The sequence below is a fragment of the Fukomys damarensis genome, unplaced genomic scaffold (assembly GCF_012274545.1).
Source record: "Fukomys damarensis isolate Sample0158 unplaced genomic scaffold, DMR_v1.0_HiC HiC_scaffold_4, whole genome shotgun sequence".
In the NCBI taxonomy this organism is placed as follows: domain Eukaryota; kingdom Metazoa; phylum Chordata; class Mammalia; order Rodentia; family Bathyergidae; genus Fukomys; species Fukomys damarensis.
In genome coordinates, this window is record NW_022900916.1 from 56,865,847 (window position 1) to 56,887,763 (window position 21,917).

At 36.6% G+C, this 21,917-nt stretch overlaps 2 protein-coding genes across 3 annotated transcripts in view; both read right to left on the bottom strand.

The window, feature by feature from the left end:
• Glcci1 (glucocorticoid induced 1) overlaps window positions 1-21,917 on the bottom strand; it is a 233,240-nt gene that overhangs the window by 171,645 nt on the left and 39,678 nt on the right. The gene's annotated exons all lie outside the window — the stretch shown is intronic.
• The window catches only part of Umad1 (UBAP1-MVB12-associated (UMA) domain containing 1), a 213,321-nt gene continuing 195,560 nt past the window's right edge, over window positions 4,157-21,917 (bottom strand). Inside the window, exon 4 of one of the 2 annotated variants that reach the window (XM_010632044.2) lies at window positions 4,157-5,840. In XM_010632044.2, the coding sequence (XP_010630346.1) occupies window positions 5,580-5,840 (261 nt within the window). In that variant the 3' untranslated portion in view covers window positions 4,157-5,579. The remainder of the gene's footprint in view (window positions 5,841-21,917) is intronic. The other variant, XM_010632043.2, reaches the window with a different exon arrangement.

The following is a 21,917-nucleotide window of genomic DNA, read 5'->3' on the forward strand; positions in this document are numbered from 1 at the left end:
TATGTATAAATATAACGAGAGAGTTCTGGGGTAGAGACTGATTTGGATGTCAGTAATGGCAAATACACATGGATATGATTGTGTAGGGAGAAGAGAGAAAGGGTAGGGAGGAGAACCACAGATGGAATTCCAAGGAACAGCAGCACTTCAGATTAGAGTGAGGAAGAGAAATTCCCAAAGTCTAAGACACAATATTTTGGAAAGAGGGATTAACCAATAGTGATAACTGCCTTAAAGTAGTAAGGCATTTGGCAGATTTTTAAGGTGGTTCTAGAATAAAAATGGTTCAGTGAAGGTTCTAACCAGGCTTAGGAAATTAGATTACAGAAGCTGATGAGTGAATAAAAATAAAGATGTAGAGACAGAAATATAGACCACTCTCCTGAGAACTTGAGTCTAAAGAGGAAAAAATGAGTTTATATTTGGAGTTGAATAGGAAAGAGTTAAACATGGTTATGTAACAAAGGAATAGAAGTGGTTAAGTAGGAAATGATACAAGAAAATAATATTTTAAAAACTCCTAAAAGACAGGTATATTTACTGCCACTAGAAAAATAAATCTAAAATAAGGTCATTTAAAATATCTCTATGTTTGGGGAAAAGCATATGATAAGGGAAAATATTTTTCAAGGACAGGTCAGATAGGATTAATAAATTCTGCAGTAGAAATATACTCAAATATAACTAAACACACAAGCAAAAGTTGGCAGTGAAAATGAAACCTTAAATGAGTTAATCCACAGCACCAAAATACACTCTATTGTCTAGAATGAACTCTTACACATCATGAGGATGTACATAGTCATTATGGGCACAGGAAAATACAACCTGAAAAACATGGAGAATACCCAAAACAAACAAAAGTCACAATTTGTACAGGCTTGGTAAACTAAGCATTATTTTCAGCTGCACAAACACAGCTCCTTCTAAGGCTGGGAAATCTACAAAAGTTTTGAAATCCTATTTCTTGCTTTTGGAAAATATCACCAATAATTTAATGATTTATTTCATTGGGTCACTCTCATCCATTCAACAAGCCTGACAATTTATTGTGTACTAAGTAATATCCAATAGAACGTCACTGAGATAACACAGAAACTTTGGTGAAACGGAGAATGGAATTGTACTCTGAGAATGCTTATTCAGTTTACCTAGTGTCTTTTTTTCCCCTTGGTGCTGCGGATTAAGCCCAGAGCCTACACACTGAGTTAGATCACTGGCCCTTTTTAAAAATTTTAATTTTACAACAGGGTCTCACTAAGCCATTAAGTTGGCCAGGCTGGGCTGGAACTTGTGATCCTCCTGCCTCAGGCTCCCAGGGTGCTGGGATTATGGGCTTGTCCCACTACTCCTAGTTTAACTCTTAATATTATCTTTGTACTAAAAATATGGACTGAAACTTATCAAAAATCCCTTTGCCTGGTGGACTATACATATGGAGGATATGAGGTGTGATTAAAAGATACAGTAAAACAAATTATTATAGTGCACCATCATTAATCTCCCCTCAAGTCAAACACACTTGTCCAATCGTTCTGGGCACTTTCTGAAGCAGTTCTAGAAGTCCTCTTTTGTGATTGTATTTAGTTGTGTTGCTGTGGATACCTTAATTTCCTAAAGAGATTAAAACATTTGAATCCATAATGACCAATATCATGGTCATTTTGACAATGGGGAAGAGACAGAAATCGAATCTTACCAAATCTGATGAAGGAGGTAAATGACACTTGTAATTTTTTTTTTTTTTTTGGTACTGGGGAATCGAACTCGGGTCCTTGTGCTTGAGAGGCAGTCGGCTGAACCACTGAGCTAAATCCCCAGCCTGTTTGTAATGTTTTTATTGGCCTGCTTTCCACTGGATGGTACATAGAAGCAGCATCATTCACCATATTTTGATCACACATTCATGAAAGAGGGCTTCCAGAACTGTTTCATAAGATCCATATGTATATTCAAAATAACAAGTATTTTTTTTTGTTTTGTTTTTTGGGTACCTGAGATTTAGAAGTATTTTGCAGGAGATTAATGGCAATGTGTCTTTTACTGTAATAGGATTTTCAGTCTGGGGATTTAGCTCAGTGGTGCCGCCACCTGCCATGCAAGCACAAGGTTCTGAGTTCGATCCCTGGTACAAACAAAAAAAATTTTTTTAAATGTGAACATTCACTATAGTTTTGATGACCACTTGTATGAAGAAAATACACTAAAAGACACATTGGCTTTTACAATGAAAAAGATAATGACCTAAATGGTTAAAGCATTTCTTTGTAGAAAAGATTCAATATAAAGATGAAAAGTAAAGATTGCTTCCTCCTCCATTAAATTCAATTTTTAAATTTCAGACTATGGGGTAGGCATAAAATGGAAGTATCTATTTAATTGTGGAGGTATATACATATGTTTTAAAATTCCTATTGACTACATGTTTTTTACAATTTATCATTGCCAGCGCCTTTATTACTCACCCTTTCTATTGCTTGTCTATATTTTTAGGGTTAAGCAACTCATATACCTACTTGAGGTGGAAACTTCCAGATTTTCCTCACAAATAGGAGCCAAGCTTCCATCAAAGAGGAAGAGGAGAGTTTAATGTTCCTGTTTTAAGTTGTATTCATGATAGCTACTGCTGTATAGTATGATATAGAGACTATATATAGTCTGGTCCAGATTAAAAACTATGTATGGCTAAACACAAATTCTCCCGAAGGTGGAAAAACAAGTATGGGAGAAAACCATAAGGGGACAGGACACACAATTAGGCTTCACTTTAGCCCAAATGCCTGTTTGCTTTTCAGAATCCATATATTTCTTTTTTGTCCAGAGAAGGCCTATTCAAATGACTGAGCTAACAACGTCACACACAGCACGTTAGTATACAGTACCCTGGAGGTGTAAGAACTCAGCTTTGTTTTGCCCTTGTTCTTGAACAAAAGGTTCTCCTTTGCGAGCCTCCCAAATGTTCCTAGCCATTATGTAGAAATACATTAATTTTAAAACAAAATAAATTATGTACCTTTTGCAAAACAAAATTAATAGAAAAACCACATACAAAGCCACATATACACAATGAATTGCTGTTACCTTGTTCCTTCTTCTACCTGCCTCAGAGTTAAAGTCAACACCTGTGGCTACACAAGGGGCAGACTTGGTAGCCGCAGAACCCAGATGTCAGACACTGGATTGTGTGTCGCTGGCAGCAGTCCTAAATTGGATGCTGTCTTCTTAATGACCTCCAAAATGGCCTATTGTCTGATTCCCTTTCTGGTGTGGGTAGTAACAAGCTGTCTTTCCTGGCCAGTTCAGAGTCAGTCCAAGGTTCAGATGGCTCCAAGGCAGAAACATTAAGGCTGAAGACTGTGGTGAAGGAAACCCGTGGTAGCCAGGAAGCAGAACAAGGAAACAGCCAGGGGGTTGGGGGGACAGAAACCGGATATAGAGTGATACAGAGACTGCACATAGTCTGCTCCAGACTACAGTTATTGACACTGTTCAAGCAAATATTTATTTACCACAACTAGGTGCTTTACGTCATTTAACCTTGCTAGGCTTCAATTTTCTCTTGGGTAAAACAGAGCTGGCCAGTTGATTTCTAATGTTTCTTTCAGTTTTAAAAATAGTAACACTGATTTATATAGAGTATAAGATCATTTAAATAGACATTTTCATATTTTGTTAAAAACAGGCCATTAACACTGGTCCTTACTAAATTTTGTGATGGGGATCTATCTACAGATGTTCATGTCATTTCTCTCAAAGCCTTCTAGTCTGATTAATCCAGAAATAGCAATCTTACCATTTTCAAGGTTATTCCTTAAACATTTACACGTAAGAGAAAAGGCATACTTTTGCTCTGCACTAGTCAGAGTATACAGTTAGACCTTTGCCTCCTATAGAAACAGTAACTTGCATTCAGAATTGAATAATGTAAAGAAAACCATTTTATAGATTTAAAAATAATCAAAATATTCATTTATTTTAATTCATATTTATTTAAATTTAAATATAACAATTCTGTAGACAAATGAAACTACTTATAAATACACCTATAAAATGATAGCCATAAGTATAAATGAAATGTGTATTTTAGACAAAGTTTAACACATATTAGACAAATGGACTCTATGCTTACATTTAATTTTAAGAGTATATGGACATTTGGAAAAGACAGGCATTCATTCATTTAAAGTGCAACAAAATGTTCACATTTTGTCAGTAAGACATATTATTTCTCAGACTGATGTTTTTTGAAAACTATGTAAAGATATAATTTAATCATTAATCTCCCATGGTAACATTATTATAAGTGAAGGACATTTTTTAATAAAAATGTCCCTTTAACGTTAAATAACATAGCATTTTTACCAAGACCATACCATACTTATTAAACAAACACGCACAGCACTTTAAAATTTGAATAATTCATGTACCTTTATGCACAATGTTTAGTTTAGTTATGGAACTCCATTTTTACAAAAAAATAGACTGAAAAATTTGGCACAGAATAATAAATCGTATTGTTGCTAATCAAAAATAAATGTGACTTCAATTTTCCATAGCAGAGAAAATTCACAATTTACCTCTTCCTTTTACAGTTTATCAACCAGTGACAGTTCTGTTTTACTTCAAAAAAATAATAGACATCCAAGAACTGAAAGTCATATCCAGGTGCTCTGCCTCCATGCTAACTGAAAACGAATTCAGTTTAGAATTTATAACAGTAAAACATTTCTATCTATTGCAGCAACACATTTCTAAGTAAGAGTGCTATCAGCAATAGTGTGTATCATCATGAAATGTCAATTCAAGAAGCAGAGAGGTTGAACATGAAATATGACCCCTTCCCGACAGTGGGAACAGGTGTGGTAAGAAGAGCAAACACCAACTGAAGCAGAAGCAGGAAAGTCTCTGGGAAGCTAGTCCGAGAGCATTCAGAAGTCGGGAAAGGGCAGAAGACACAGGCGGAAACACAGCAACCACTGAGAGCTGGGGAGGAGGGCTGCAGGTCTCAGAAAATTCAAGTGTACACTCAGGAAACAGCTGCTGAGTGCTTACAGAATTTCTGTATTAGCAACCAACACTGCTGGTTAGGGGAAGTTTTAAATGTCCACATCACTCTGACTACATTGAGATTGAAGAAATTACGTTAACTCGAAACTTTTTTCTGAATTCATTCATACTCAGTGAGGAAGAAGAAAGAGAATAAAAGGAACTCCCACGTCCTGTGAGCCAGGGAAGAACCTTCACACACACCCTCAGCTTAGGCTGCAGTCTGCTAAGAAAATTTCCTTGGTTCTCTTTCACAGTGTTAGAGGTGAAGGGGCCAGCTGTAGCAACCTGTTCCTTTCATACATCCCTGATGGCTCAATTTTTACATTTATTATGTGGGAAGAAGGGAAGTTGAACTTAAATTCCATTTTTGTACACCTGTTTTATCCTAAAGAATAAAACAATGAGCATGGTATTATTTTGTTTACATTTTTGAGGGCCTTTGATAAAGAACATAATGCCAAACAGGTTTAATGAAATAGGCCAACCTTTTTTGCTTTTTAAAGCTGTTAATGTACAAACAGACACAAAAATTATGAATCACAAAGCACTGAGTTTTCCAGAGTGAAATCATACCAAAATCGCGATAAGTTTTCACTGACATCATAGGAGAGTAAGTGGTCAGGAAGGTCGCTGATGGTGCCCTGCACAGCCAGGATGTGCGGGGCCAAGGTGAAGGGCACATCGCTCAGGAGCTCGGCCATCAGTGAGCTGCTCTCCAGCGCCTGGCCTGCCTCAGGTTCCCTCGCAGGGCCTCCTGCTACAGTCACACTGGGTGAGTTTTCCTGGCTGGTCTAAAAATACATATATAGATTTAGAATATTTCAGTCTCATGAACTGTGAAGTTTAGAAATGGTGAATGTGGCACCAATACACCAAAATAACTGAGAAATATGGAATATATAAGTATTCCCAGATTTGAATGCAACTATTTACTTGAGAAATGTATCCATTCAAATATCTGCTAGGCTTTAATATGGATTCTGAAGTCTACTCTACTCAGATTGGCCACTCATAGCTCACTTGAATACAAGTTGGTATTCTATTTCCTTAACCCAGATAACATCTACAAAGCCAAGCTCTGCTTTTCTACCTCTTGTGGATGTTTTCAGGCTCTGAAATACCCAGCCTCCCTGTGAAGTCTTGTATTGCCACACTCCAGAGTGCTATTGCCCACTGTAGTATGCTCATGGAGTAAACTGCCTAGGAAAGTGTTCGGTGACCTCTGTATGTGTTCTTGCTAAGTGCTGGTCCATATGCTCAGTTCTTCTCTCCTGTTACACTCTGGGGTTCTTGAAGGCAAGCAATCCAGATGACATATCCTTATATTCCCACCTTGCAGTCTTTACTGCTTTATCCTAATATGTACTTGAAACTTTACCTCTGCTGTGTGCCATGAGTACAGTTCACTGACTTTTACTGAAAACATGTTATATCATAAACATTATTCAAATAATAGATATAACCTGTTCAACTTCTTTAAAATTAGTATTTCCTTAAAAAGATATACACTAGGATGGTCCCAGCATCCCTTACCATGTGTCTGAAACTGGAAGCTATCTAAATATTCATCAGTAGAAGAATGGACAATAAACTAAAAATCTATTTTCAGCAATGAAAATGAAGGACTTGTCTCTACAAACAGCTGAAATGTAACTCAAGCCAGTTTAAGGGGGAAACAATTCTCTCTCCTCCCCCTATCTCACACAGGAAAACTCTGCTCTTCACTCTGGCCTGTCAGGCCTTTCTGAGTCTATTCTCAGGTATGACTGACTTGTGCCCAGCGAGCCAAACCTCACTCATCCCTCTCCCACTGAAGGGCCTGTGGCCTCCTTGCCATGGCTACTGCACTCCCAGTTCTGTTTCCCGATGCTCTGCCCAGACATACATAGGTCTCCTTCCCACACCTCCTTCCAGTGATGCCACTTGCTCGGAGGCCTTTCCTGGATGCCTTTTGTAAAAGTGCCTCCTACCTCTTCACCTCCTCCATTCTGCACACCTCCGCCCTTCTCTCCTGCCTGCCCTCTGCCTCTCCAAAGCCCTTAGTGCCTTGTCCTATATTATGTCATACATTGTTTACTGTCCTTTAGGTGTTATACCTTTCATGTTCACTGCTAGATTTCCAGTGCCTAGAGATCAGAAAATATGAGTGAAGTGAATGAAAGCAGGAGATTTTTGTTTTCCTGGAGCTTATATTCTAATAGCTATAAGGGTTGACAACTTTTTCCTTGAAGTATAAAATATATACAGAAAAGAGTACATCACAAGTGTATAGCTTGTTAAATTTACATAAACTGAACACACATGAACAATCGATGAGGAAACAGTGAAGACGGTGCTTTTTTCCACTCACAATCAATTCCCTGCTCCCTCAATTACCATCCTGAGTTCTAACAGCACAGATGGGTTTGATCTGTTTTTGAATCTTAAATGAGTACAATCACACAATATGAGTACTTTTGGTTTGGGCTTTTCAGTCAATATTATGTATGTGAGATTTATCTACATTGTTACACATTGGATTAAAAAAGACTTGAGAACACACTGTTGGTGAGGCCACATACTTTGATGTCTTAAAAGAATCATTCTGGTCACTGCATGGAGGGCAGGCAGACAGTGGAGGGTGGATGGCCAGTACAGAAAGCAGGAGGGCAGCAGGGAACACAGGTGTTTGTGAGGTTAATGAGGGTTGTGACAGCAAAGGTGATGAAATGGCAGACCATGAACAGAACTGGATTTTCTGTTGGGATGGACGGTGGGTATGAGACCAGAGCACAGTCAAGGAAGAAGCCAAGTTTCTGGTCTGAGCAACGAGAGGCATGGAGCCCCTGTTCAGAGGCATGGAAAAAAGTGCCTGACAGAAGTGGAAGCAAACATCGGAATCATTTTTTTCTAGATGTTATGCTGGAAATGGGAAAAGAGATATGCTGAGAAGGGAAGTGGAGTCAAAACTTTGTTTTTTAATTTTTGTTTTTAAACTGGGAGAAATAGTAGCAAAATATAATTTAATGAGAAGAAGCTCATATGAGTGAATTCATGGGGAATCTGTAAAGGAGGAACTATTCTGTTCACAAAACATCCGCAACACCTACACTGGGACCCTCAAGATTTATTTTGTGAATGACTTTGTATTAATAAAGTTACTGTGTACATCTATTAAGAGCGGTCTTACAGTTTCATGTGAAAATAACACCAGAGTACTTTTCTTAACACTGAAACTAAAAGAAATGAAATCATATCCTGCAATAAACAAGCTTATTCTAAAGATCTGTGTGGGCAGCGGACAGATCCTGCCTCCTGAAATTGAACTAGGAATGATGATGCTAAGTATCCCAGGGTCAGCCAAGAGCTCAGGTGTCAGTGAGAACTGATAACTATTCCATACTATTTACAGGGCTTTGTTATACAGGGTGGGGGAGAAAAACTGAACAAGAAGCAACATTTGAGTGCACCATAAAAATACCTCAAGACATACACACTGGGGTTTCGGTTACCCATGAGGAGTATGGCAGAGTAGTTAAGACCAACAATTCTAGAAGTAGATCGCTTGGGTGCAAATCCCAGGTCTCCTGCTTACTAATAAGCAAATGGCCTGCCTTGAGTTAATTTCTCTGTGCTTCAGTTTCTCTAGCTGTATTACAAGGTCAATTAAAAACTGGGACCGTCAGACCCTGCCTAGCTTTGCAGAAAATCTAGAACCCATTCCCCACTTTTGTACTGAGATTCATTGGTGGTTCAGAAAATCTTCCTTTTCCCTTTCTTTTTATTTTTTGCCTTCTCTCTTAACCTTAGGAGTTAATCTTCCCTTAGATACCTTAGTCTTGTTCCAACTGTGAACTTTCTTCTCTTTTCTGCTTGTGCACAGAATGTTATCCAGTTTCATTAGCCAAATTATCCTTTTCCTTCACAAAAGTATGCTTGAAATCTCATCCTCTCCACAAAAACAGGAGGTGTATTACTGGTAACACTTTGCTTTCCAAACAAGGAACTTCTAAGGCTCTCCAGAAGCAATATTTACTCCTTTGTTCATGCTTTTATTAACTCTCCTTCCCTTCCTTACAAATTGCTTTTACCTATCAGAGCACTTCTCATTGAGGACAAGACTGTATTAAACCATAGCCAATGTAAAAAGGGATTTGAGACATGGTTTCTTATTCAAGTTCTCTTGATAAAGTTGTCATCTGACCTGAATACGGCTGCTTCACTCTAAGAGAACTTAACTCTCTACTCCGTACAATGAGTGGTGAGGGACAAAAGATGACAATGAAGAGAACAACTAGCACAGACTGAAAACTTAGCTGCTCGAATGTATTCACGTAAGCAAGTCTTACAACACCTTTTGGGATGTGCCCCATGTTAAAAACAAGAGGCACATGAAGGTTCGGGAAGCTGTCCTGGGCTTCACAGCTAGTCAGTGATAGAAATGAGAATTAAATACAATGATTTGTAACACTTTCAAGAGCTTGCATACTTCAGACATACTTTGGATAGACTGACTAAGCCCTGAAGATTTATGGGACAATATTAGAAAATAGGATAATTAGTAAAGTAGCATGCCTTGGCTTAATCTATAAGGAACAAGGACTATTACCCTTTACCTTTAAAAAATAAAGATCTGAAAAAATATCTTACAGACTGAAAAGGGATTAAAAAAAACAACTGAAATTTAAGATAAATCTATCTCTGGAAATGAATCTATCAGTATTCTGGATAAGCCATGGGAAAAATACTATCGGCAATAAAACAAGATAACTGAGTCGATAACCACTGAGGCAAAGAGGAAAGTATGTGGAGATTCTCTACAGTATTCTACCACTGCATAAGTTTGAAACATTTTAATTAATAGAAGTTTTAAAAAATATATTTAGTTTAAAAATACCATAGACAAAGTGTTCTATCAAATTCTTCTTCCTAGAGTGATCTGAATTTCAGCTGCACGGTGTGTATTGCTCCAGCATCTATCTCTTAACATCTGGCTGGAGCGCCACGTCCCAGTCTCTACAGAGGCTGCCCACCCTGTTGGCAGTGTGGTGAGTGCCATGATGCAGCTGCTGCTGGCATGCTGGGAGCTGGAGGGGAGAGATTATAAGGCAAAACAAGAGCAAGCCACAAAGAAAATGTGAGTCAAAATTCAAGGTCCCACACCCCTAACCTTGATCATTAAGTCCTCCAGCGAGGCAGCAGTGGAGGCAGAGGTGGGGGCTGAAGGCTAAAACAGGTGCACAAGTTCCTGGGCAAAAAGCAGCCCTCTCTCTCAGACACAATGTCTTGTGATTTTTTTTCATTTGCATAATAAAATGGGTCTTTAACAGGAAGAATTAGTATGTTAACTACAATGGAGCAAGATGAAAAGAATCAATTAACCTTCTGGTTAATAGCCAAATTTTAGAAAATTACTTCAAATATTACATGCATAAAGTACAATCATTATTTTTGTGATTAGTCCTGTTCACAGAACTGCTGCTATGATAATGGTTCTAAGTTCCTTCGTATAATCTAGCTTTCATATTTCCTTTTCAACTTAGCATTTGCCCTTACATGGTTTCCAAATGAGTATATCATATGAGAAAGTTTTTAATCTTAAGGAGAAAAATAAATTCTTTATATTATCACAAGAAATAAAGTTTACAATGAGCTGTTTTCATATATTTATGTAAATATGTATTTTTTTGTTCATCAGTTATTCTGCTAAAAAAATGAACTGGCCAAATTTCTTCTGGGTTCCCAATAGTTTCTTTCTTTCAAATAATTCAAAGAGGTTTATAGTTAATATTCCTCATTTTCTTGTAAAAGACTAAAAGACTCATGCAGTTTAATTTGTGAAATCCTCTAAGAGCTTAGGAAAAAAACACTCCAAGAATACAAGGTATACAACACTTTTCAGTAAAGGGTTAGAAAAACGAAGTCACTTCCTCAGAGCAACAGAGAAGGCTTATTGGCAACCTTGTGAACCCATCTTGGGTATTTGAAAGCAAGAATATTCAGGTTTCAGAACACACAACTGCATTTTCCCTGGCACAAAAGCTTAGTAATGACCATGAAATCTATTAGGAGGCTCCAGCTTTGCAAATTTCCTCACAACTAGAGTAGACCTCATCTACTTAAACTTACTAAAAAAAAGGGGGGGGAGTATTTTATTAATATAAAAGCCACTTATATTTTGTATTCTTTAAAGCCTCCTTTTTTCAACTACCCATGACTCAGATAGAGAAAAAACAGCATCCTATAAGAGCAAAATACATTAAAATTTAGAAATCACCCTTTCCCCAAACAGCAATAGAACTTATTAAAAGAATATGAACCCAGGCATAAAACACTGATCACATACATTCAATTTAAAGGCAAAGAAGGTAGTTATATTAAGTTTATTTCTAGGAAACAAATTACAGAAAGAAAAAGTATATCAACCTCTGGCTTTCTATGCCTTTAAATTCTAATGTCTATAAATAAAAGACAGGCTTCTTTGCACAATAGCCTGAATAAGCAATGTCGTCACTCTATCTCCTCAGATAACTATCCGTCCTCTTCTGGCTTCATCAGGTATCTGCTTGCACTGCATCAGCTTCTTGATGGTGGGGTGAGGTGGAGGGGCAAATCTGAGTTAGAAGCATCAGGGGCAAAGGTTAGGAGGAGGTGACTCAAGCTGTGGCACAGTTCAGGAAGTAAGTTTTTTTATTTTTCCTAAGAAGCTGGTGCTAATAAATGTCCACCTAGCTGTTACAAGCCAAAGGACTGGGGCCTTGCACCTACATAAATTCTAAGCAATAGTTTTGTTTTGTTTTGTTTTGTTTCACTTGGGAGAAATAATATCGCAAAGGAAGAGACTGTTTCCTATTTTTCTCTAAATTCCCAGTACCAAGAACAGTACCTGAGCATAAGCGTTCATTAAATGTTTTTTAATGTAATGGAATCTGGTCCCCTTGTTTTTCAGATACTTCAGGTACTCAGACTTTATTTTTATTTTTATTTTATTTTTAGTACTGAGGATGGGACCCAAAGTCCTCCACATGCTGAGCACATACTCTACCACTAGCTAAATCCTCAGCCAAGATTTGGTTTTAAAATTGAGGGGTTGGCCAAAACAACAACAAAAGGCCAGAATGCTTTGTCACTGATAAATTAGATGGGGGAAAACGAATTCACAGAGGACCTCTGTTTTCTATGTGCCCTGGATGTCATTTCACCCTAGAATGAGTGATTCTAATCCAAGGATGCTGTCTGAGTAGCAAACTAAGAGGCTAGGTTACACAGAAGACGTTTACTGTCTTTTTCTTGTCTCTGACATCATTTCAGTGCACGCTTTGGCTTACGAGTTTTTTTTAGTATTTATTCCCTTTTCTTTCTTTTCCCTTCACTACTTTCACCTGCTGTGCTTCCTGCTTCATCCATGTTTCTTTAAAAAGAAAATAAAAAGTTCTACTGACTTCTGCTTTTCAGCACTCCTGCTGAATGTATATAAGTAAAGAAGAGGAAGGAAGAAGGCTGTCACCTGCTCATGTAATCTGTTCCATGTATTCTTGGAAAAGTGTCTTCCTAAAGCCAGAAAATCTTCCGTACTAGAAAGGTAGAGTGGGGGTGCAGGGAAAAGGAAAGAGAAGTTTTATATGGAGACTAAGCAGGCAAGAAACAGTGCATTCAATGTGGGATGCTGGTTTAATACTAATTTTGAAAGTGCGAAAGTCTATCCCACGATTTTTTAGACCGATTTTAAAGTTAGGTTATAGAAATTCAGAATCTCAGACTCTAAGCGATCCAGACATCTTACTTTCCCCAGTAGGCCTTCTTCTCTCGGGCTTGAGAGCACATTTATCATCTTCCTCTTCTCTCCTCTAGCCCAACATCACTCACTAACTTCTTCCTCACTGGGGGCTGCTGGGCAGCTGCCTACCCTGATAAGATGGGAACTATCAGGTGAAGATCTTCTCTCTGCTCTTCCCATCCTCCTACCCAAAGCTAAGCCATCCATCCCATTCCACTCTTTGAAGACATGGCTTCATCAATTAGATGTCCTCAATCCAATAAGCAATTAACTATTTAAACAGTTCTCAACTCTATACTGTCCATTAGCAATGAAGCATTAACTCCGTATTGTCCATCTCCCTAATTCCCACAGGATCTTTATACTTTTTTTCTCATGTGCTCATAAAGCTGACATTTGCCGTGGCTTTCACCTTTCACTTCCTGCAAACTGCCCCTCTATTGACCCAGCTGTCACAAAGGGCATTAATAACCACCCTCTTGCTAAATTCAGAGAAGGTCTGCAAGTGCTAGTCTTACACGACCTCTTTATAGTACTAATGGCTAGTGACTCACTGAGTTATTTCTTGGTTTGTGTCACTTCTTAATTTTGTCTTTTACTTGTCTAGGTGCTTAGTGCTTTTCCTTATTTCTGAAAGGATACTGTCCTCCAGGGTTCATTACTGTCCCTTTACTTTTGTTAATGTCAACACACTTTGGGATGAACCATTTTTGGGGGATCAGCTATCCATGGTACTTAATGCCCTACTCCTCCACTCGACAAAAAGTAGATATGTATGTATCTTCATTCACATGGACACACACACACACACACACACACACACACACAAAGCTCCAATCTCCAATCCCGATTTCTGTCTAGTACTGCTGACCCCTATGTTCAACTATTGTACACTTACTTCCTTTGGTATATTACATTGACCATCATAAATGCAACTTGTCCCAATCTGGAGCATATCTTACCCCAAATTTTAATGCTTTTTATTTCCTGCATTGGTCAATTCCATGCGCTAAAGTATAATTTCACACACAAGAGTTTTTATTGACATTAACTAGAAATTATGGATAATTTTCTTTATGATCTGAGCTGAACAAGTTAAAGCCTTCCAATAAAGGTTATTTCCATCAAAGGAAATAACTTCCACGACTACCTGAGTTTTAAAATTTTTTATTCAAAGAAATCAAGTTTAGCTATTTCTCTATGGACAAGAGTCATCTGGGGTAGAGGATGAAGGTCCAAAAATACAGACTGTGCCACTATAGAAGAAGAGTGACTAAACAGTTTGACTAACCGTCTTATTACTAGGTTAAATCTACCATGCTGGTTACAACATGCAGCCATGTTCAAAAAGTACAGTATCTGATCAGAGCCAAAGTTACAAAACACTTGAGCTTTTGTGAACAGATTCTTCAATGCATCTGAAGAATGTTAGCTCTTATCACTCAAGCAGTCACACTGGATACTGCCTAGCTTTCTGTTTATAGAGTGTTATTTAGTTGAATTATCCATTTAACTTTTTTAAAATGCAGGGCAACAAGATCACATTTTTCCAGATACTTTCAAAGGAAAGCAATGAAAGAGGATCTTGCACATCTTTACAGCATACTGAACATTAATTTCACTTGTATAATTTTCATTTTGTTAAATAAAATAATTTAATTGTCTGCATATACAGTAAGAGAAAATAATTTCTATTTTTAAAACTCAAAAGGAAATATGTACTTATAGTAATTTTTCTATAATTAGATATCACTTATATTATTTTGATTGTATAGAAACAACTTATAGTCAGAAATACAAAAAAATCTAACAATATTATATAATAGCTACACATTAGTTTTATTGGTTTTTTTTTTTTTTTGCTTGCTTTTATGGTACTGAGGATTGAACCTAGGGCCTCCACACTGAGTTACATACCCAACCCTTGTTTTTCTTTTTTTCTTTTTATTTGAAGATAGGGTCTTGCTAAGTCATTAAATGCCTAGGCTGGGCTTGAACTTGAAATCTGCCTGCCTCAGCCTTCCAGAGTACTGGATTACAGGGGTGGGTGGGCCACCACGCCTACTTTGGTGTGTATTTTGGCTGAATGAACATTTGAAATTCTTATACCAAAAGTATAATGTATATTTTTAACAACAGGCATTTCAACATTACGATAAGCAATAATGAATGCAATTATTTTATGTTATAGCTTGAAGGAAAAAAAGTTAATCTGTTTTGGTACTTTTGATTTATAAGGACAAGTTTATGCTTTGTAACTGTTTCCATTATTATTATTATTATACAAAAACATAAATAACTCTTACTATGTCTTCAGAATTGTCATGTCCAGAGCCAGAACACAGAAAGACACTTATCAGTAGCATCTTTCATTCACTCTGTAAGTAAACACCTCTCTGGTCCCTGAAAATATGTAATTCTTTAAGATAGGAAAATATTAGAGAAGAAGCCATGTTTTCTTTGTAATTTGATTTAAGTGTGGAATATCCACTCCCTTGGCAATAATAGATGGTGAATACACAACTGTGCATTTTCACACACAGATGAAATGGAAAGGGAATATGTCGTATTGAGTCCAGGACAGGAGTTATGGGGTATGCTAATGAAATGCCACTCAGAGAACACATGAGCTACTCGTACCTGCTGTACCTATGCAGAACTCTATGAAAAACAAGACGTGAGCGGAAAGCTATGTCCCTTGGCCTTGGCTCTCATTTGCAAAAGGTTCTATTTCAAAATAGAAGATGGAGTTGGAAAAGTAAATACAGCTGTGTTTTCTCCACCCTGGCATGAGAAGGAGGGAGCCATGAGGGTGGCAGGAGGCTGAGTCCTTTCCTGGTGAACACTCAAGGGCCCAAGAGATTGCTGTTACTTCACGTCATGGCTAACTCAGGAAAGAAGCAGTCTGCATGAGACAGACAAAACATAATGCGAGATCTACCATCCTAACTGATTGTAAGTTCATCATTCAATGGCATTAGTGCCTTCACAATGTTGTGCAAACAAGACCATTACCCACCTGCAGAAGTTTTTTATCATCCCGAGCAGAAACTTTGTAGCCATTAAGTAACAACTCCCATTCTTCCTTTCCCTAAGCCCTAGTAACCTTTATTATATTTTTATTTCTATGAATTTGCCTGTTCTTGGTAACTTATATAAAGGGCATCATATAATACTTGTCCTTTTGTGCCTGGTTTATTTCATTTAGTACAATGTTTTTAAGATTGAAACATGTAGTAGCACCTGGCATAATTTTATTGTTTTTAAAGGCTGAATAATATTCCATTGCAATATTCTACTGAATAAAATTCAATTGTATTCTATTGTATAGATCACATTTTGCTTATAGATTCATCTGTTGGTAGACATTTAAGTTGTTTCCAACTTTTGTCTATTATAGGACAATATTTGGGGGCTACTGTATAATTAGGAGGAAAAGGTTTAACAGGATTTTTAGAATTTAATGAATAAATAAATGCTGCACATTTAAGTATGTGGACAGTTAGCCTGAACTGGAACTGAGGAAAACATAAAACATGGCTCCTGCTTATTCTAAATTACAAGTTAGTCTACATCTATTACATTTTGAATTATAAATTAGATTTATTAAATTTGTGTACTTTTATAATACATACTTTGCTTAAAGTCATAATTAAAGTAAATCTTATCAACTTATATTTTATGAATTAAAATCTGAATATAAATGATACTATTTCCATCTTTCTTGAGACAGTTCTTTTTTGTGTTATTATTATAAGGGCACCAGATGCCCTCACCCGCTCTTGAGGAAAGTCTACCAAATAAAATACAGTGAGACTAATGTTAAGCAGTGATTAAAAAATGGGCCACCACTGTTTCCAAAAACTTGACAGGAAAATGGAAAGATCACATAACTCAGTAAAAAATTATAATACTTCAATAGAGTAACAAACTTTATATAAATGGTCTGGAATTTCTTAGTGTAAAATATGTTGTGTGAGCAGGAAAATGCCTTCCAATCAACAACAGGCAAAATGATTAATATACAATTGACTCTTAGGGTCAACCTTTTTCAGGATTCTCCAAATTTTAGGGAGAAGATAGTTATCATGATAGTTAGCATTATCTGTGCATTATGTTACTTAGTAGAAAGAACACTAGACCTATGTCCAAATGAGCCCCTGCTACCTGAACCTTGTGATTCTTAATCAAATCATTTAACCTTTACGCGTTTCAATTTATTCCTCTGAAAAATGAGATAACTGGACCAGATGACCAGCTGTAAACTATGATTCTAAGTAGAAATTAGACCCCAAATCTTCTGCACTGGTAGAACTCTTATAAAAATAGCCCTTAAGTCAATACTCAGCCGTTGGTACTCAACTGCTTTGAAACTAATCAAATTTGGTACTCAATGCATTGTTGACATGAAAATTTTGTCCTGGTGATGATAGTTTGTTTGGTACTCAACAGGCAAGCTAGAATTTGCTGGTGTTGATTACCTGGTGACTCACAGCCCTTTCCAGCAAAACAACTTGTTTGGTACTCTTTATACCTCTTGAAGTCAATCAGTAATGAGCACCAAGGTACCACTGTAAATGATAAATTTATAAAGAAAGTAATGACTGAGGGTTTATGTCTTGAGAAGATCGTAACTCAGAATGATACTCCAAAGTTGAGGAGGGCTCCTATAATGCAGCGATGGCGAGCCTTTTAGACTTGCAAAGATAGCAAACAGCCAGCTGCCATACATGTGCCATGGGCTCACCATCACTGCTATAATGGAAGATTACCTAACTTCACACTGACCTTGACAATGCCAAGAAAAATAAACAGTAGGAAAAATATAAGTAGATACCAATCTTCTCACAAATTATGGCTTAAAATCACCTTTATACTCATTAAAAACTCTAAATGTATTTCTCTGGCTAACAAATTCATAATAGAGATTTTATGTACTTGCAATAAATAGATGTAGAAAAAAGAGTACTACAATCCAGTAAAACAATAACAATAAATGAGACTACATATATTAAAATCATCTTCAGAATGTGTGTTTGGAAAAGTAAGTTTAGTTTGGAGGGACCAAACTTTGGCAGGTGAATTTGAAAGGATTTTGAGAGCTTTGTTTTATTCCCACAAATAGATGACAAAGTAAAATTTTCCTGAGGTTAGTAGAAAAGTCTACAGAGAGGAGGGGATTAAGAAAGATCATGTACATTAAAAAAGCAATTTGCTAGAGGTAGAATTTGCTGGTTATCAGAAATGAAAGTGTGGGCCTAATCCACTGGATGACAGATAAGGAAGATGGGATGGGACAAGGAACAATCTCTCCTAGCTGCTTGCCATCCTGGCTCAGCTTGGTTTTCATGATGGCTGTAACTTGGGACAGAGAGGCCTAAGGATGGGCAGGAGAAAGAAGTAACAATGTACAAACTCTCTAAGACCCAGATGTTTATATGTTGGTTTATTAGGAACCTGAACGCCAGCTTTCAAAGGCCTGGCATTGCACCAGTTTCTGGGCAGTCACTTTCAGAACCTCGTACTGATTTTCATCATACTTCTATAAATAATTGCTATGGTTTCAACTGCCAAAGTGACCTAAAAGTGGAGATTTATAATTTTCAAAAGTACTCTTCTATCTGTAAAACCTACATTCAGGGGTTGGATATCTACCTCAGTGGAGCCATGCTTGCCTTGCAAGCACAAGGTCTTGAGTTCTAGCCCCAGTACCGGAAGAAAATAAACAAAAACAAAAACAAAAAACTACATTTAATGTCCAAAGAAGATTCTGTTTCCTGTCCCTTGCCCACTTTTTAGGTGAGTTGATGTTGGAAATTTTCTGAAAACACTAAATAATTTTCTGAAGTTGGAAACAAGGTGACTTAGAATAAGAGCACTGATGTACATTAATACACAAATTATCCTAGCTGTCACTGATTCTAGTTTCATCAACTTTGCTTTGAGTCAGTCAGTTCTATCGTTGCCTCTTTCTACTACCACAGGTATCAGTGCACAATGAATGAGCATTTACTTCCCTGCCACTGTTTTAAATTTGTTACCCGGTGTTAGCTCATTTAATTTTTTTTCCCTTATGAGGTAGGTACTTATTTTAATCTACATTAAGCAGATGGTGAATGCTTAAGTGTGAAGAAGTTACACAGAGTAATTCTGGAAATATGTTTAACCACTATTTTCTGCTGCTTCCCAAATCTGAAATAGTCTAAGGAAACATTACTTCATGTTTTTAAAAATCCAGTGCAATTGTTTCCAAATGCCAAAATGGGCCTTCTCCTTCATAATGAAACAGACTGGGGAAAAAAAGCACATATAAAGTGGAGGAGAACCTACATTTCCAATTTTGTTAAGGAAAAGCATTGGGTATTATATGTCATTTTTAGATCCAGCTGGATATGCTAATTCTATGCAGATTTTAGAAATACTGAAATTACAAACAGTTTAGGCTATTCTAATTCTGGAAAGCACAGTTGCAATCCCTGAGTATTGTATTTTTAAAATAACTGTTTTATCCTCATCACATATATTCCAGTTAAATTTAAGAACTTAAAGTAGCAATGCATTGTTATCTGTTCACGGGATGCGTCTTACTGAGACAAGCCCTCTGTGTTCCTGGTCCAGACACAGGCACTGACTATGTTATACTGTCCACACTCACTAACCCATAGTACTTAGGGAGCAATGGCAAGAAGATACCAGATGGCTGGGACCTGGGCTTCAATCTGTTCTCAAGAAATGAAGACACCTTGCTTTAATGGGCTCCAACAGAAGATTCGGCCTACTTAACATGATTCTTGAACCAACTATGCTAAGAGATTATATCAGAGGCTAGAAAAGAAAATGAGAACATTTCCGGGACTCAATATAGTTGCAAATTTCTGGGTGGATCCTTAAATGTAGAAGAAAGGGGAAGTACATCATCACTATTTATGTCCAAAGTAGCACAAATAAAAGTTGGTGCTTTCATGCTCAAAGAATACAGCTAATTTTTTTAAAGGCTCATGAGTATGTTTTACTTCCTATTTATTTAATTGCTTTGAACTAAAACCTAAACAAAATTGATTAAAGTGATACTGCCCAGAATAGAAATTTTACAGTGATTGCTTGAACAGATATAAAACAATCTAGGATTATAAGACTAGAAAAAATAAAGCTGACCTTAAATGTAAAAATAATCTTAAAATTCTGAGTAGATAATCACTAAAAGGAAAACACAAAAATTATCTTCAAATTATGCAAAAGTGTACCCAACCAATGTTATTCCTTTGGATTTCCTTTTGTAATCCCAAAGTTAATGTTTTTGAAAGGTGATCTGTAAAGACAGTACATGTAAAATATACATTTTTTGTAGCATAAGCTTTGTCTAACAGGGTTTACATGAGTCTTGGGGAAAATCAATATAATTCGTCACATGCATAAAATAGAAAAAACCCAAACAATGTCACTTGGTTGTCTCTATGTGCACAGAAAAGAACATTTTTTAAAATACCCTTTCATAATAAAAGAACTCAACAGATGGGAAATAGAAGAGAACTCCTTCAATCTGAGAAAGTTCATCTATAAAAAACCTAAGCTAATAGCATACTAATTGTGAAGGATACTTTCTCCCCAAGATCAGAGATAAGATAAGGATATTCCTCTTATTGCTTCTATTCAACATTGTACTAGAAGTTCAAAACAGGATAACTAGGCAAAAAATAAAATAAAAGCCATCCAAGGGCCGGGGATTTATCTCAATGGTTCTGCCGCCTGCTTTGCAAGCACAAGGTCCCAAGTTTGATACCTGATATAAAAAAAAAAAGCCATCCAAATTAGAAAGGAAGAAATAAAACTGTCTCTTGAGAAAATAATTTTTATATAAAAAATTCTAAGTTACAAAATAAAATGTTATTAGAACTAATACATTTATCAGTGTTACAGGATACATGATCAGTATTAAAAAATCAGTTGTACAGTCATGAGTCAAATAATGACATTTAGGTCACAATGGATTATACCATACTGGTCATATCAAATCATAAAGGAGCTAAAAAACTCTTTTGGCCCCATCATTGTAGACCTGGAATACTGTGTTTCCACATGTAACTGGCATCTTTGTGATGATGCTGATATAAAAAAAACCTGTGCTACTGAGTCAAATAAACATATAGCAGACTCACACATAGTATATAATATTCAATGAACAACTATATTATTGTTTTCTGTATTTACTATAGTATTTATCAGTATTTTAGAGTATATTTCTTTTGTCTGTATATAATACACATATGTGTGTGTGTGTGTGTGTGTGTGTCTAAATTTTAAGGTAATTATAAAATAGCCACAGAAAGCATTGTCCTCATAGAAGGCAGTGCCATGTGGGCTCCCACCTTTGAGGCTCTCCAGTGAGACAGACGTGGAGCTGAATAGAGTAACATTCATCATCCTGCTCTGTGTAGCCCTGGCCTAAGGTGTGTCTGCATCTTGGGTTTTAGCAAAAAGTTGAAAAGCTACAACACTTAAAAATAGAAAATTGCTCATAGAACAAGGACATAATTAAATATTTTTGTATAGCTGTAAAACGTTTATATTTTAAGCTAAATTATTTTATAAAAGTCAAAGAGTTAAAATTTTTAAGTTTATAATGTTTAAAAATTTTTAAGTTAAAATGTTATAATAAGCAAAGATTAATTTCTTATTGAAGAAAGAAAAATATGTCTCATAAACTTAATATGGGGCCAGAGATTTAGCTCAGTAGTTCCAGTGCCTGTCTTGCAAGTACAAGGACCCAAGTTTGATCCCCGGTACCAAAACAACAAAAAACAAAAAAACCACAGTAATACGTAGTATGTCTTGGCCTTCACATTCATTCAGCACTCAATCACTTACTCCAAGCACTTCTAGTCCTGCCAGCTCCATTCATGGTAAGTGCTCTATACAGGTACATCATTTTTCATCTCATATACCATATTTCTCTGTGCCTCTTTTATACATAGGTATATTTTAATACACAAATACTTACCATGATGTTACAACTGTCAACAGTATTCAGTACACTAACACGCTGAATAGGTTTGTAGCCTAGGAGCAATAGGTTCTACCATACAGCTGAGTTATATAGTAGGTCTTACAATCT